The sequence below is a fragment of the Hypanus sabinus genome, chromosome 7 (genome assembly GCF_030144855.1).
Source record: "Hypanus sabinus isolate sHypSab1 chromosome 7, sHypSab1.hap1, whole genome shotgun sequence".
Lineage (NCBI taxonomy): Eukaryota > Metazoa > Chordata > Chondrichthyes > Myliobatiformes > Dasyatidae > Hypanus > Hypanus sabinus.
Window position 1 is genome coordinate 177,316,967 of NC_082712.1, and position 16,766 is coordinate 177,333,732.

Below are 16,766 nucleotides of genomic sequence, written 5' to 3' on the forward strand. Positions count from 1 at the left end.
GAACAGTTCAGTGCTGGGGCAAGAGAAGCTGAGTGTAGTGATTCCCTCCAGTTCAACATTGATGGTTGAGGGGTAATAACTGTTCCTGAACCTGGTGGTGTGTGTCCTGAGGCTCCTGTATCTTTTCCCTGATGACAGCAGTGAGAAGAGAAGAAGACCTGAGTGGGGGTCTTGATGATGGATGTAGCTTTCCTGCGACAACGTTCACTTTCCACCCGTTATTATAACTTTGAAACGTCCAGTCTAAAGACAAGTCTGCCTCCTGTGATCACTGTTACACATACCACTAATTCTGACATTTGCCACACCAAATATTACTTAGATTTAAGATTGTTTAATGTCAGTTCCAGTACACACGTAAAAAAGAACAAAGGAATAATTGTTTTCTTGAATCTGATACAGATACTATCAGCTGCTGCAGACTATTTCAAGTTTATACTTGCTGCTGCACTGCAAAATTTCTTCCATGGATGCTGACCCGAAAGAAGTTTAAATCTCTTCCGCGGGAATTCAGTGAATCCCTCTCTCAGTGTTTCCCCACTGTGAACTCTGCTGCCCCTCACACCTTCTAGATAGCCTACCTCCTCTCCCAACTTTTTATTCTGGCTTCTTCTCCTGCTCCTTTCCAGTCCTAAAGAGGGTCCCACAGCCCGAAACAACCACTGTTTATTCCTTTCCATAGATGCTGCCCGACCTGCTGAGTTCATCCTGCATTTTGTGTGTTGCTCCAGATTTCCAGCATCTGCAGAATCCCTTGTGATTTTATTTGCTATTTCTTAGCTCAATCATCATAGGTTCGAAAGAGCAAGGGTTCCCAACCTTTTTTATGCCATGGAGATTTGTCATTAACCCAGGACCCCAGGCAGGAACAGGAGGTTGCAGACACAGAAACCTGGAGCAATGAGGGACCTGCTGAAGGACAGCAACAGGCCCCATTAACTCCAGATCTACATGTTAGTTCCTCAGGATTTATTAATTTTCAAGCTCATTAACCTCTCTAACAGTATTCCCTTTTGCACACATATTGATATGAATTTATTTTCCTTGCTCGTCTGGACCACGTCCTTGGTGCCAATGCAGATTCATTTATGTTTCACAGGTATATTGAAACCTTTCATTAATTCAAAGACTCTTCATCTCATGCCCTCAATATTTACTGCTTATTTATTATCTTTTGGGATTTGCACAGTTTATTGGCTTTTGCACATGGGTCACTTGTGTGCAAGAATTTCATTGATTCTGTTGCATTTCTTCATATTTACTGTGAATGCCTGCAAGAAAACAACACTCAGGGTTGTACCTAGTGGCGTATATGTACTTTGATCATAAATTTACTTTGAACTTTGAACATACAGTGAAATGCATCATTTGCATTAACAACCAACACAACCCAAGAATGTGCAGTATCTCCAGCAGGATTGTTGTGCTTTCCATTAAGTCAGACACAAAGGGTTTGTTTAATCTCAGCATTATCTCCACATTCCCCATAAAATGTTAAAATGCCTCCATCTGAAAAGAAGCTGTTTGTCATTGTTCGTCGTTTCTATAAAGATCCTTACAGTAACATCTTTATTTTCTGCCAGTTCATTCTCATGAGGCACATTGACCTTCACAAATCAGCGTACAGCATACAGGAGACGGGATGCTATGTTGCAGGTGTATGAGCTGTTGGTGAGGCTTAATGTGGAGCATTGCGTGCAGTTTTGGCCACCTATCAACAGGAAAGATGAAAGTAACGTTGAAAGAGTACAGAGTACAGAGACAATTCACAAGGATGTTGTCAGTTCTGGAAAGCTGGAATAAGTTAGGACTTTATTTCCTGGAATGTAGAAGATTGACGGGAGACTTGATAGAGGTATACAAAATTATAAGGGGTATAAGTAGGGTAAATACAGGCTTTTTCCACTGAGGTTGGATGGAACTACAAGCAGAGGTCATGGGTTAAGGGTGAAAGGTAAAGCTTTTAAAGGGAACATGAAGGGAAACTTCTTCACCAAGGGTGGTGATAATGTGGAGTGAGCTGTCAGCACAAGTGGTGCATGCAAACTCGATTCCAACATTAAAAGAGCAGTTTGGATAGGTACATGGACGGTAGGGATATGGAGGGTTATGGTCCGGGTTCAGATCAATGGGAGCTGGCAGTTTAAATGGTTCAGCACAGACTAAATGGGCCAGAGGGCTGGTTTCTGCACAGTACTTGTCTATAACTCTAATTTTTACAACCACCCTAAGCCTCAAGAACGCTTTATTTTTGTCCTGGCTTTTTCTTTTGTGTGTTATCTGGCAGTGTGTTTGTGTTTTAAAGAGATGTATATCTATAGCAACTCATGTGCTCTTTCTGTAAATGAGCCACTTTAACAGAAAAATTACAGCAATGTCATTGGGATCTGAGGACTTGAGTTATAGGGAAAGGTTGAATAGGTGAGGACTTTACTCCCTTGTGTTTAGGAGAATGAGAGGAGATCTTATAAAGGTATATAAAATCATGAAGGCTATAGATAGAGTGGTGGGATAGAGATACGTCTCAACCAAAGGAGGTGTAAGGTGCTCCTTCCCTCCGCAAAACTGCAGTCACCCTTGGGCAAGGTGTAGCACCTGCTTAGCCCCCGATCAGGGTCATGTGAAGCCGTGGGAGCAAGTGGTGGATGGTTGTTTGAGCAGCTGGTGCAAATCACAAGTCCTGGTTATGCAGCCACTGACGCCAGGCAGACAATTTCTGAAGAGTGTTGATAATGGCTGGGGTCACCTGTCTTGTAAAGTCACTGCCCAGAAGGCAGCAATGGCAAACCACTTCTGTAGAAAAATATGTTTAAAACAAAGAAATCTGCAGATGCTGCAAATTCAAGCAACACACACAAAATGCTGGTGGAATGCAGCAGGCCAGGCAGTGTCTACTGGGAGAAGCACAGTCGACGTTTCGGGCTGAGACCCTTCGTTAGGACTAACTGAAAGGAAAGACAGAAAGAGATTTGAAAGTGGGAGGGGGAGGGGAAGATCTGAAACGATAGGAGAAGGCAGGAGAGGGAGGATGAAGCTAAGAGCTGGAAAGTTGATTGGTAAAAGGGATAGAGAGCTGGAGGAGGAGTACCACCATGGGACGGAATTCGCCAGCTCAGGATCCCTCACATTAGGGTTAAGGTTAGGGTTAGGATTGGGGAGGGTATGTCAGAGGTAGTTTCCTTTTTAAACAGAGTGGCGGGTTTGTGGAATGCCCTGCCAAGAGTGTTGGCAGAGGCAGATAATCTTGGATAGAAAATCTTAGATAGGCACATCTATGATAGAGAAATGGAGGGCTATGTGGGAGGGAAGGGTTAGACTGATCTTGGAGTAGGTCAGCACAACATTGTGGGCCAAAGGGCCTGTACTGTGCCATAGTATTATATGTTATCCCCAATTATATGTTGTCCTGCCTCCATCTGGAAGAAAGGTACTACTAACTAGCCTTTTCTTCTTCTTTTTTTATCTTTCTATGAAGACCCTAACAGTTTTTAAAATTTTCTTTTAAAATTTTTCACCAGTTTATTCTTGTACACCATTTTCTCTTCATCAAATTCTCGGTAATCCTTTGTCAAATTTTAAAACCATTTTTTTTCCTGGCAGATTTATAAATCACTTTCTTTCATGTTTTAGCCCCGTTGTGCTTTGCACCCTAAAAAAATGCATAATTGTAACAAATCATGTAATATTTTCTTAAATGCCAGCCACCTTACAAAGAAAATTTACTGGGATGGTGTTGGGATTTGAGGACCTGGGTCCTTAAAGGTTGAATAAGTTAGGACTTTATTCCTGTGTAAGAGTGTAAGAGTATGAGGAATTTGTTGTTTTGTAACTTTAAAACTTTAAACTAATTTAAAGGAAGACAAATTTAAAGGAGTTCAAAACATGAGTCTAACTTTGCATTTACTTTAAGCGAGTCGTGCACGTATCACGCGACCCTGTGATGACATATGCGATTCATGTATTTATGCATATAACCTGTAATTATTTAAATGAACAAGAATGATTAATCAACATACATTACTCGTATTACTGAAATATTAAATACACAACAGAACTGTACTGCTCTATGCTTTGTGTGAAATATCTGCCCCTCACTGACCGTCCCCGCCACAGGGTACGCTTATCCCTCATTCACCTCGCCAAAGCTTAAATGTTTGAAATGCAGAGCTGGAAAAGATTAGGCCAACCATGAGCAGCTAAAATTCCCTCTTCCTTTATTGGGACTCGAATGACGACATTAATCTCCCAGGCGGAGTATCATCCCGAGGTTAAAAGAGTTACAGCTTAAATTCTCAATGCATTTTGCTGTTATTGTCAGGATCTCTCTCCCAGCAGGTCTGCAACAAGCAACTCTCTCCCCCCCCCCCCCCCATCTGGCCTCTTGCTTTGCTCACACCAGCTGCAAGACTTGCTCTGTGACACAATACTTGTTTTTTTAATATAAATGCAGTTCACTCAGAATGACAGGTGCACAGCAGCAAACTGCCGCTATTTGGATTTGCAAGGCGCCACACGCAGAAAGAAAAAGTCTTCCCCCTGGTTTTCCATTACCTCATCAGAAAGCTATGCAGAGGGGCGCTTGACTTCAGGGCGGGTTTTGGGGGTGGGGAGGGAGAGGATAAAAGAGCAGAGGGAGACACGGAGACGGAAACTCAGCTGCCAGCACTCCATCTGCTCTATAAGAGCTAGGAGCAGAATTAGGCCATTCAGCCCTTCTAGACCTCTGCCATTCCATTATGGCTGATTTATTATCCCTCTCAACCCCATTCTCCTGCATTTTCCCTGTAGTCATTGGTGTCCTGCCTCATCAAGAACCTACCAATCTCCACATTAAATATACCCAATGAATTGGCCCCCACAGCCACCTGTGGCAATGAATTCCACTGATTCGCCACTCTCTGGCTAAAGAAATTCCTCCTTGTCTCTAATCTGAATGGACGTCTCTCTATTCTGAGGCTGTGTCCTCTGGTCCTAGACACTCCACCACTGAAGACATCCTCTCTATATTCACTCTTTTCGATACCAGAAAGATTTTAATGAGATTTCTCCCCCACCACCCCATTCCTCTAAACTCCAGTGTGTACGGGCCCAAAGCCATCAGACGCTCCTCATACATTAACCCTTTCATTCCTGGGAATCATTCTCATGAACGCCCTCTTGACCCTCTCCAATAGCAGCACATCCTTTCTTAGATACACGGTCCAAAACTGCTTACAATACTTCAAGTGCAGTATGTCGAAGGCCTTATAAAGCCTCAGCGTCACATCCGCCCAGTGATGCTCCCCTCTCACTGACTCACCATACATTTTGCCCTCATCGGACAGGATGATCTTCCGCCTGCCGCAGGGAGGGTAGATGGCCAGCGCCTCCTGGAAGCTCTGCTCGATATCCGGACTCCACACCCCCTCCGCGTCGTTGTCCATCGGCTTATCGGCAGAGTCGGTCATCCTGTCCGGATCTTCGGCAGGACTCTCGCTGCCGCTCCAGTTGTTGGAATCTATGGCGACGCCGGATCTCCCCAAGCCTTAGGCCTGGAGCCCAACTAGGAGAAAATCTGCAGAGAAATCAGAAACAGAAGTTACATTTTAATAAAGGCTAGACTTGTGCATTCAGTTCCTAAACAAATATGCAAAAAATTCCAGACAGCTCAGGCACTCAAGTGTATATACAGTGGTGCTAGAAAGTTTGTGAGCCCTGTGGAAATTGTCTCTACTTCTGCATAACTATGACCTAAAACGTGATCAGATTTTCATGCAAGTAAAGAGAACCAATGAAATAAATAACATAAAAACATTACACTTGTTCATTTCTTTATTGAGAAAAATGATCCAATATTTCATGTATTTGTTGAAAAAAGTATGTGAATCTCTGTGCTAATGCCTTCGACAAAGCTATTTTGAGTCAGATGTTCCAAGCAATGAGATGAGATTGGGGGTGTGGGTTGTAGAGATGCCCTACCCTATAAAAAAGACACACAAAGTCAGGTTACTGACAGAGTCTGCTCTTCTCACCGGCAAAGCCCCCACCACTCAGAGTTCAAAGTCACAAAGAAAAGCTTGTGACCCCGTTGCAATTAACTGGTTTTCTGCATTAATAACTCATAAAATCTGGTCTGAACTTCATCTAACTTACAATAATAGACGAGCACAATATGCCTAAACTAACACCACTTAAATAATCATTGTCTTGGTTCAAAAAAGTATGTGAACCTCTGGGGTAATGCCTTCTACTAAAGTTACTTAGAGTCAGATGTTTCAATTAATGAGCTGAGATTGGGGGTGTGGGTTGTAGAGATGCCCTGCCCTATAAAAAGACACACAAAGTCAGGTTACTGACAGAGCCTGCTCTTCTCAAGAAAGACCTGTTTTTTGTGCACCATGCCTCGATCAAAACAACTTTCAGACGACCTTAGAAGAAGAAATGTAGAGATACGTGAAGCTGGAAAAGGCCAGAAAAGCATTTCTAAAGACCTGAGTGTTCATCAGTCCACAGAAAGAGAAATTGTGTATAAATGTAGGAAACTCACTTCAGTTGCTACTCTCCCTAGGAGTGGGCATCCTGCAAAGATCACACCAAGAGCACAACGTGCGATGCTGAAGCAGGTGAAAAAGAACCCAAAGGTAACAGTGAAAGACCTGCAGAAATCTCTAGAACTTACTGAAATCTCTGTTCATGTGTCCACTGTAAGAAAAACACTGAACAAGAATGGTGCTCATGGAAGGACACCACAGAGGAAACTGCTTTAAAAAAAACACATTGCTGCACGTCTCATGCCAACTGTGAAGCACGGTGGAACAAGCATCATGGTTTGGGGCTGCTTTGCTGCCTCAGGGCCTGGACAGCTCGCAATCGTTGAGGGAACAATGAATTCAAAATTGCATCAAGACATTTTACAGGAGAACGTCAGGGTAGCAATCCATCACCTGAAGCTTAATAGAATTTGGATGATGCAACAAAACAATGATCTGAAAGACGAGAGTAAATCAACAACAGAGTTGTTCAAAAAGAAGAAAACTTGCCTTTTGCAAAGTCCTGACTTTAATCCTCTAGAAACGTAGAAGGATCTGAAGGAAGCTGTTGATGCAAGGAAGCCCACCAGCATTCCAGAATTGAAAAGGTTTTGTAAGGAGGAATGGCCTCAAATTTCTCTAAGCTGATTGTGCAGGGCTGATCAATAGTTACCAGAAACATTTGGGTGAAGTTATTGCTGTACAGGAGTGTCAAACCAGTTACTGAAGGCAAAAGTTCACATACTTCTTCCCACAAATACATATAATATTGGATCATTTTATTCAATAAATAAATTAATGAGCATAATGCTTTTTCTGTGTTATTTATTTAATTAGGTTCTCTATCTAGTTTCAGGATTTACTTGAAGATCTGATCACATTTTTGGTCGTATTTATGCAGAAATAGAGAAAAATCTACAGGATTCACAAACGTTGTAGCACCACTGTAACAACAAGATGCCAAAGAAACTGTATACCGTTCTGACCACCCCACTAGAGGAAGAATGTTGAGACTTTGGAGAGGGTGCAGAAGAGGTTGATCAGGATGTTGCCTAGATTACAGGGTGTGTGCTATCACGAGAGGTTGGAAAAACTTGGTGTTTTCTCTGAAGCAGAGGGGAGATCTGATAGAGGTTTATAAAATTATGAGAGGCACAGAGTAGAGAGACAGTATCTTTTTCCCAGGGTTGATTTAAGTTGAGATGGGGGGGGGATAACTTCAAAGGAGATGCAAAGGGCAAGTTTTTTTTATTCAGAGAGTGGTGTGCACCTGGAATGCACTGCCCAGAGTGGTGATAGAGGCAGAAACGTGAAGAGACATTTAGATAGGCTCGTGGATGTGAGAGAAATGGAAGGATATGGCAACGTGTAGGCAGAAGAGGCTAGTTTACGGGCTATTGATACTAATTTAATTGGTTTGGCACAGCACGGTGGGCGAAAGCGCCTGTTCCCATGCTGTAGTGTTCAATGATCTATGGTCTAAATCATTAATACAGCAGAGTACAGGCCCTTCGGCCTAACCAGTCCATGCACACCAAGATTCCTATTTGAGAGGATTTTACTGGAGTTATTGGGAGAGGTTGGACAGGCTGATGAGACTTTAATCAACAGAGTGTGTGAGAGGATAAGGGGTCAGGCTCAACTGGTCCATGGTGAACAAAATGCCCCGCCCAAGCTAGTCCCATTTACCCATGTTTCTAAACCTTTGCAACAGTTATTGTACCTACAATGACTTCTTATTTATGTAGAGAAACAGCACGCAACAGGCTCTTTAAGCCATGCTGCCCAGCAGCCACTGATTTAACCTTAGCCTAATAGAGGACAATTTACGATGACCAATTCACCTACTAACTGGTACATCTTTGAACTGTGGGAGGAAGCTGGAGAATGTTCTGAGAGATGTTCGAAGTTAAGTATTGAAGCGGAGGAGTTTCAGACCTGTCCACCCAAACTTGGAGCGCGGTTTGATCCAGCTAAGAGCCGCACCAATTTGGAAAGGTCGAGTACGGGCTAAAAGCAACCCAGAGTGAATCACTGTGGCGAGGCTCAACCCCGAATTCGGGGGACCACCCAGTGCTCGGACCATTTAAATGCTGAGTCAGACTGACTAGAAAGGCAGAAAGTGGGACCAGAAGAGAGGGTCAAGTTGGTTCTAATTTGCAACATTTTACTCTGCTCTGCTCTCCTCTCTGAGGCTGTGAGCCTGCTCTGGCTGCTGTGTGCTTCATGTCTGCAAGCTTCACAACAATTTCCCCCGCTATACAATAAACTTGAGACCGAGGCTCTGGGCTTACTCCAGCTGCTCCAGGATTGGGGTCGATGGACTCAATTTGGTTTGGAATACTGTTGCTTGCTTCTATTGTTTGCATAGTCTGTGTTTTTTTCCTCTTTCTCTGTGCATTGGGTATTGGGACTTTTTTTTAAACTTGGATTCTTTCAGATTTCTTGCTTTGTGGCTGCCTGTACGTAGATGAATCTCAAGGTTGTATATTGACACATACTTTGATTATAAATGTACTTTGATCTTTGAAGCCCGAGGAAACTCACACAGTCACAGGGAGAATTTACAAACTCCTTACAGGCAGCATTGGTATTGGGCTCCAAAACACTCTGAGCTGTAATAGCGTTGTGGCATCCGCTACACTGCCAAGCAGCCCGTTCCACATACATCCACCCTCTGTGTTATTAAAAAATGTTGTGTTGATAATAACAAACACCTGCCCCTCAAGTCCCTCTTAAATCTTTCCCCTCTTGCCATGACCTTGTATCAACATAATCTTCTCGAAGGGTATTAAATCACGGTGAGGAGAACGTACGCAGTCTTTTTCCCGGGTTCAGGAATCACAAAACAGACTGCAGGGGTCTAAACTGCGAGGGAGGGGAAAGATTTCAGAGGAACCTGAGGGACGACTCTGCAAGAAGACCTCAACCTTACCGTGGTTTGGAGGCTTGCGCACCTCAATGACCCGGAGCACTATGATGGCTGGAGTCAGGGCTTTAGGCTTTGGTAAAACTTTACTAAAGAGGTCAAAAGGGGAGAGGTCAGACCAAGAGGGGTCCACCAGTCCTCCAGGTTCTGGGGTTCAGCTCAGGTCTGGTCAAACAAAATTGTTACGGAGATCGTGTTGAAATTTCATTAGCTTAATGAGTATGGTAAAACATGGTAGGCCCAAGGGCCTAATCCTGATCCTCATTCGTCCCAGTAATGAACCTACATATTAGGCTACCACGTGAATGTGTGCCTCTACTCTGTCCAACCCATAATCAACCCTCTACCGCACATACAGACCACTATTCTCTCTTAAGTTGCACGGGTGCACAACAGTGTAATAACTGAAATGCTCCCATGCACATATCCTTTGTGGCCACACAGCTAAAATTTTCTTTTATATAATGTTTTAATAAAAGTGTTGTGCAGTTTTCAGGATATGTAAAAATTTCCCACTCAAAGCAATGACTGGTCTGCACAGCTGTAAAAAAAAAAGAGGGAATGTTGGATCAGACAATGAAGGATATGATTCCATCAGTCAGGGCGTTGAGTGTAGGATTTGGGACATTATGTCGCAGTTGTACAAGTCATTGGTGAGACCGCACTTTAAAGTTCAAAGTGTATACACATTACCACATACAGCCCTGGATTCAGGATTTTGTGGGCATTCACCGCAAGTACAAAGAGACACAACAGAATCTGTAAATGACTACACAAAACAAGACAGACAAATGCCAACGTAAAAAAAGACAACAGACTATGCAAATATAGAAGAGAAAAATAAATAATAAAGGAGCAATAAATATGAGATGAAGAGTCTTTGAAAGTGAGTCCACAGGGTGTGGGAACAGTTCGTTGCTGAGGTGACTGCAGTTATCCCCTCTGGTTCAGGAGCCTGATGTTGAAGTGTAGTAACAGCTCCTGAAGCTGGTGGCATGGGACATAACACTCTTGTAACCTTCCTGATGGCAGCAGTGAGAAGAGAGCATGGCCATCGCAATTAGAGCAGAGAACAGTATGGCATAGGAGCAGACCCTTCTGCCCATACAGTCTGTGTTGACCACAGTGACCATTTTAACTCATCTCGTCTGCCTGTACATGATATTTCCTGCCTGAGTAAATGCTTCTCAATCAGCACCACCATATCCAGTTCCACCTCTTCTCTAGCAGCATGTCCCAGGCATCTTCCACTCTGTGCGGGGGGAATAATCGCCTCATAAATCTCTTTCAAAAGTTCCCATCTCACATTAAAGCATTATTCTGATATTTGACATTCCCATCCTGTGAAAAAGATTCACCGTCTACCCTATCAATGCCCCCCGCCCCTTCTCCCTCATGGGGGGTTGCCTGCTTTCTCTCAAGAACAAGAAAAAATAATTTCTAATTATAAACAAGCTATTAAATAATAGTGTTAATAAATTACTTCGCCTTGTTCTTGAGCTGAGAGGGCATGAATAGAAACACTTCAGTGTGAAGTTCACAGACTTGCCAGCTAGTATCACAAATTGGTATTTGATTTGAGAATGTTTTAAATAGTATTGTTTTATCTAAGTGACTGAACTTGTTAATGTCATTTGTAGCACAGAATAAACATTGGTAGAAATACCTATCAGCTACTCACTGACAGTAATCCCACCCAGTAATATTACACACTGCAGTCAGAGTCAGAACTATTGCTTTTATATCAAATATTTACCTCATAAGCACATTACTTCAAACTTCAAAGTAAAATTTTTATTAAAGTAGAATATTATCAAAGTGCATGTCTCTATATATGACCTGAGATTAATTTTCTTGAGGGCATTAACAAAGGGGAAAACCATGCTCATCCATCAAGATGTTTCCCACGACCAACGATTCCACTTTAAGTTTCTCTTGTTATTTCACATTCGTGTGATTTATTGCTATTTATTTATATTTGCATTTACGTAGTTGGTTGTCTTCAGCACTCTGGCTGATCTTTCACTCATCCTGCTATAATTACTATTTGATCGCTTTGCTGAGTATGCCCGCTGCAAATCAATCTCAGCATTGTATGTTGTGACATTATGTACTCTGATAACAAAATTTTCTTTGAACTTTGATTCTGTTGTTTTTTTTTTATTTACTGTGACTGCCTGTAAGTGGGTATGAATGTACCTGCAGATATTATATGCTGGAGTACGTTACTCTGTGCACGGGGAACGGTGAGGACGTGGGTTTGAAAAGAATTGCATGTCCTTATCCAGAATTCTGAAACTCTGTATCACTGCTCTGTTAAGGTTGTAAATACTAAAGCATTTACAGTAGTTTTAAATTGTGCTTTTAAAAATAATCTGCCACACTCAAACTTAGTATTTTTGCCACAGTGATTTTATTTGATTTTTGTGGTTGACTTTGCGTGGTGAATTTTGAGTCTGGTTTTGTTACTGAGCGAGAGATTCTGAACTAATCATTGGGAAGATTTATTTATCGTCCTCCGGAGAGATTTTATTTCCATTCCTTAAACCCACACTGGAATAATAGTTGTGGTTGTGGTGACTATGACACTGTTGGAAAACTCTGCCTCTTTGGAGAGGGGTCTTTTCTTTTTCTCAGGGTTGAGATGTCTAATACCAGAGGGCACGTAGTAAATGTGAGAGGGGGTAAGTTCAAAGATGATGTGAGGGGCAAAGTTTTTTTTTACACAGGGAGTTGTGAGTGTTTGGGTTGTTTGTAGGGACAGATATATTATCTGCATTTAAAGTATGTTTAGATAGGCACATGAATGTGAGGAAATGGAAGAATATGGACTTGTGTAGACAGAAGAGATCTGTTTAGTTGCTATGTTGCTAATGGGACTGGAGGTCATGTAATAGAAGGAGATATCAAACAAGCAAGTATGCTCTCTATTCTAAGAGGGAATCTGCTGCCTTCCTTTGGCATTTTCTCTTCGTCTACAGGACTACACAACAAAGCAGTTAACTCACTTCTCAAGGCCAGTGACGGAATCAGAATCAGATTTGTTATCACTCTCTTCTATGACGTACAGTGCAAAATTTTCTATAAATGGCAAAATAAGATTCAAGGTTGTTTAATGTCATTTCTAGAACACATGGGTAAAGGAGAACAAAATATTTGTTAATTCAGATCCGATACAGCACAAAGAAACCCACAATAAGATAAAGAATGGGTACATGTTAGCTTATATAATATACACAGATTGATTGTATGTCCATAAAGTGAAACTAGGCACAGGGGTGTCTACACATAAGGTGACTGACAGGAAACTATAAAGTAGTGGTGTTTGGGGGTGTGGAGGGGTGGGTTAGTGGGTGGAGGTGTTGATCAGCCTTACTGCTTGGGGAAAGTAACTGTTTTTGAGTCTGGTGGTCCTGGTGTGGGTGCTACATAGCCTCCTCCCTGATGGGAGTGGGACCAACAGTCCACGAGCAGGGTGGGTGGGATCCTTCATGATGTCACTGGCCCTTTTCTGACGCCTTTCTGACACCCCTGATGGCGGGTAGGCTGGTGCCGTGGGGGTAAAAGGAGGTAGCGTTGATGGTCCGTTTAGAAATCTGATGGTGGGGGGATGGAAGCTGTTCCTGTTCGATGAATGTGTGTCTTCAGGACTTTGTGCCACCTCCCCAGTGGCAGTAACAAGTAGATGGCATGTCCTGGGTGGTGGGATCCTTCATGATGGATGCCGCCTTCTTGGGGCACGACCTCGTGAAGGTCCCTTCGATGGTGAGGAGGTTATTGGCCATGATGGAGCTGGCTGAGACGACAGCCCTCCAATCTCGTGCAGTGGGTCCTCCATAGCAGAGAGTGATGCAACCAGTTAGAATTCTCTCCACGGCACATCTGTAGAAGTTTGCTGAAATGTCTCCAGGTAGTCTATACTTGGAGTAGTTTAATGTTTTATAACAATGAACTCTTTATAATTTAAGCTTGAATTCTGTTTGGCATTATCATTCAATAATAGTCAATGGAACAGCCCATTCATCCATACTGGCCCTTTGAAAGAGTTCCTGATGCCCCACTTTTATATAATATCCAGCAAATTTTTCTTCATGAATCTCCGCACTTCCATTTTTGAAAATGACCTATCAGCCTGTAGCCACTCCCTTTCTGTCCAGCCTGGTGTAGTGGTAATGATGGAATTCTTTGCCACAGACAGCTGTGGGGGCCAAGTCACTGGGTACATTTAAAGTGGAGATATGAGAAAATCTGCAGATGCTGGAAATCCAAAACAACACAGACAAAATGCTGGAGGAACTCAGCAGGTCAGGCAGCATCTATGGAGAGGGTAAACAGTCAACATTTCAGGCCAACACCCTTCATCAGGACTCAGCCTGAAACGCCGATTGTACTCTTTTCCATAGATGGTGCCTGGCCTGCTGAGTTCCTCCACCATTTTGTGTATACTTAAAGTGGAGGTTTTAGGTTCTTGATTAAACAGGATGTCAAAAGTTAGCAGGATAAGTCAGGAGAATGGGGTTGAGAGGGATAATAAATCAGCCATGATGGAATGGTGGAGCAGACTTGATAGGCTGAATGGCCTAATTCTGCTCCTATGTCTTGTGGTCTTATTGAATGTACCTACACCACCGGTAATATATCTTAACCGCAGAGACCTTGCCTGGTTCAGTGATTGGTTTACCCAGCAGGCTTTAATTTCATTTTACCCAGAACAGGTTTCCTGAAATTGGCCCCACCCCAAATGACTTTTTTTTAAGTTTGCAGCAGTTTTTATTCTTATTCTAAGCCTCTTTCATATTCAGATTTATCACATCCGACGAAACATACAGTGAAATGCATCATTTGCATTAAGAACCAACACAACCCAAGGATTTGCTGGGGGCAGCAGGCAAATGTCACCAAGCATTCCAGTGCCAACATAGCAGTCCCACAATGCCAGTACACAACACGGGAGCACAGCAGAGTAGTGGTTAGTACTTGTGACCAGGGTTCAATTCTCACTGCTGCCTACAAGGACTTTGTACATTCTCTTTGTGACTGTGTGGGTTTCCCCTGCTGCTTTGGTTTCCTCCCAAATTCTAAAGACTACCAGTTAGTAGGGTAATTGGTCATTGTGGTTAAGCTCGGCTTAAACTGGGAGAACGCTGGGCTGTACGGCTCGAAGGACCGATTCTGCATTGCATCTCAATCCAGACAGAACACAACAAGAACAGCAAAGGTTCCTCCCTCCTAACACACCCAAGCAGTCGTCTCATCTCCATGCTTGCATACTTGGCAGAACAACACGGAACAAGACAAGCCACACTCCTCCCACGCACACAAACCCTTCATCAGGACTGGAAAGGAAGGGGGAGAAGCCAGAATAAGGTGGTGGGGGGGAAGAGGAAAGAAGACAAGCTAGAAGATGATAGGTGACGCCGAGTGGGAGGGCGATAATGTAAGCAGCTGGGAGGTGATGGTTGGAAAAGGTAAAGGGTTTATCTATCTACCTAGCAGAAACTGAACGGCGAAGACAGTTGTTTCCCTATTGTGCTAGTTGGCCGTCGCTGAGAGGACTCACCATATCTCAGGTTAGTGTCCAGTGACATATATGAATTTAGATAATAAATTCACTTTGAACTATTAGCGCAACAAAATGCATAGCATTTAGCTCAACAGTATTACAAGCTGGGGCATCAGGGATCAGAGTACAATTCCAACGTTGACTGAAAGGAGGTTTACGCATTCTTCTCGTGACTGCATAGGTTTTCTCCGGGTGCTCTGGTTTCCTCCCACAGACGTACTAGTTAGTAGGTTAATTGATCATAAACTGTCCTGTGATTAAGCTAGGGTTAAGTAGGTGGACAGTTGGCACTGCAGCTCGTGGAACCGGAAGAGCCTGTTCCGTGCTGTATGTCCAAACAGATTTACAAACTCGCTCTCTGCTCCACGTCGACAAATACAGTAGGGGAGTCTAGGATCAGAGGACACAGCCTAAGAGTAGAGCACGGTTAAGGAGGAATTTCAGAGGATGGTGAATCTGCGGAATTCATTGCCACAGGCGGCGATAGAGGCCAAGTAACTGAGTATTTTTAAAGCAGAGATTGATAGGTTTTGAATAGTCAGGGTTGCAAAGGTTACGGGGAGCAGGCAGGAGAATGGGATTCAGAGGGATAGTAGACCAGCCGTGATGGGAGCGGTGCAGCAGACTTGGGCCAAATGGCAGAATTCTGAGCTTATGGGACCGGAGTAATGAAATGGATCCTAGACTTCCTTATTGTGAGACTGCAGTCTGAGCAGATCAGTAATAACACCCTCCTCACAATCAATACAAGCATCCCTCAAGGTTGTATGCTTAGCCCACTGCTCCACTTCCCAACCCCTTGCTTAATGGTATTGGTCCATGACATAAAGAAGTTTGGGGATCCTGGCACTACACCCATGAGAGTGTGGCTATGCCGAGCTCATATGCCTCCTATAAACACCACTGCTGTTGGTACAATTTCAGATGACAACAATGCAGTCTACTGCAATGAGAGATCAGCTGGTTGAATGGTGTCATAACGACAACCTTGCACTCAACATCAAGCCCAAGGAAATAATTCTGGACTTCAAGGAGATCTGAGATTCCATCAACAGTCATGTCAATGACAAATCCAGTCACAATGCAGGGTTTCAACCTGAAACATTGACAATTCCTTTCCTCCCACGTATCTGGCTAGACCGACTGAACTCCACCAGCAACACACACAAAAATGCAGGAGGAATTCAGCAGGTCAGGCAGGTGGCACTATAGCATAGCGGTTAGCACAATGCTTTACAGTACCATCAACCCGGGTTCAATTCCCACCGCTGTTCGTTCTCCCCTTAACTGCTTGGGTTTCCTCCAGGTGCTCCAGTTTCCCCCCACAGCTCAAAGACGTACCGGTTAGTAGATTAATTAGTTCTAGTTAAAATCTGTCCCAAGCCTTGTAGCCTCATCAGGCTGGTGCTTATGCCGGTTTCCATGGCGTGAAGCGACTGTGAGTACGAGACTCTCCCCTCCCCCAGATGGGACGCCAGTCTATCGCGAGGTTAACCCCCAGCATTTTGCCAATTTCAGCTGGGTAGACTGGAGCAACGTGTGGTTAAGTGCCTTGCTCAAGGACACAACACGCTGCCTAAGCTGGGGCTCGAACTCACGACCTTCAGATCGCTAGTCCAACGCCTTAACCACTTGGCCACGTGCCACACAATTGCTCATTGTAAACTGTTCTGTGATTAGGATGGGACTAAATTGGGGGGTTGCTGGGTGGCATTAGTCAAAGGGCATTATGGCCTTCTGGGCAGTATAGTTCAGAGGGCAGAAA

General features: G+C 43.5%; 1 protein-coding gene across 8 annotated transcripts in view; it reads right to left on the bottom strand.

Annotated features, from left to right (window-relative positions):
• The window catches only part of LOC132397425 (transcriptional enhancer factor TEF-1), a 296,691-nt gene that overhangs the window by 165,482 nt on the left and 114,443 nt on the right, over positions 1–16,766 (bottom strand). For all 8 annotated transcript variants that reach the window (XM_059976201.1, XM_059976199.1, XM_059976200.1 and 5 more), the window contains one exon: positions 5,300–5,554. In XM_059976201.1, the coding sequence (XP_059832184.1) occupies positions 5,300–5,447 (148 nt within the window). In that variant the 5' untranslated portion in view covers positions 5,448–5,554. The remainder of the gene's footprint in view (positions 1–5,299; positions 5,555–16,766) is intronic.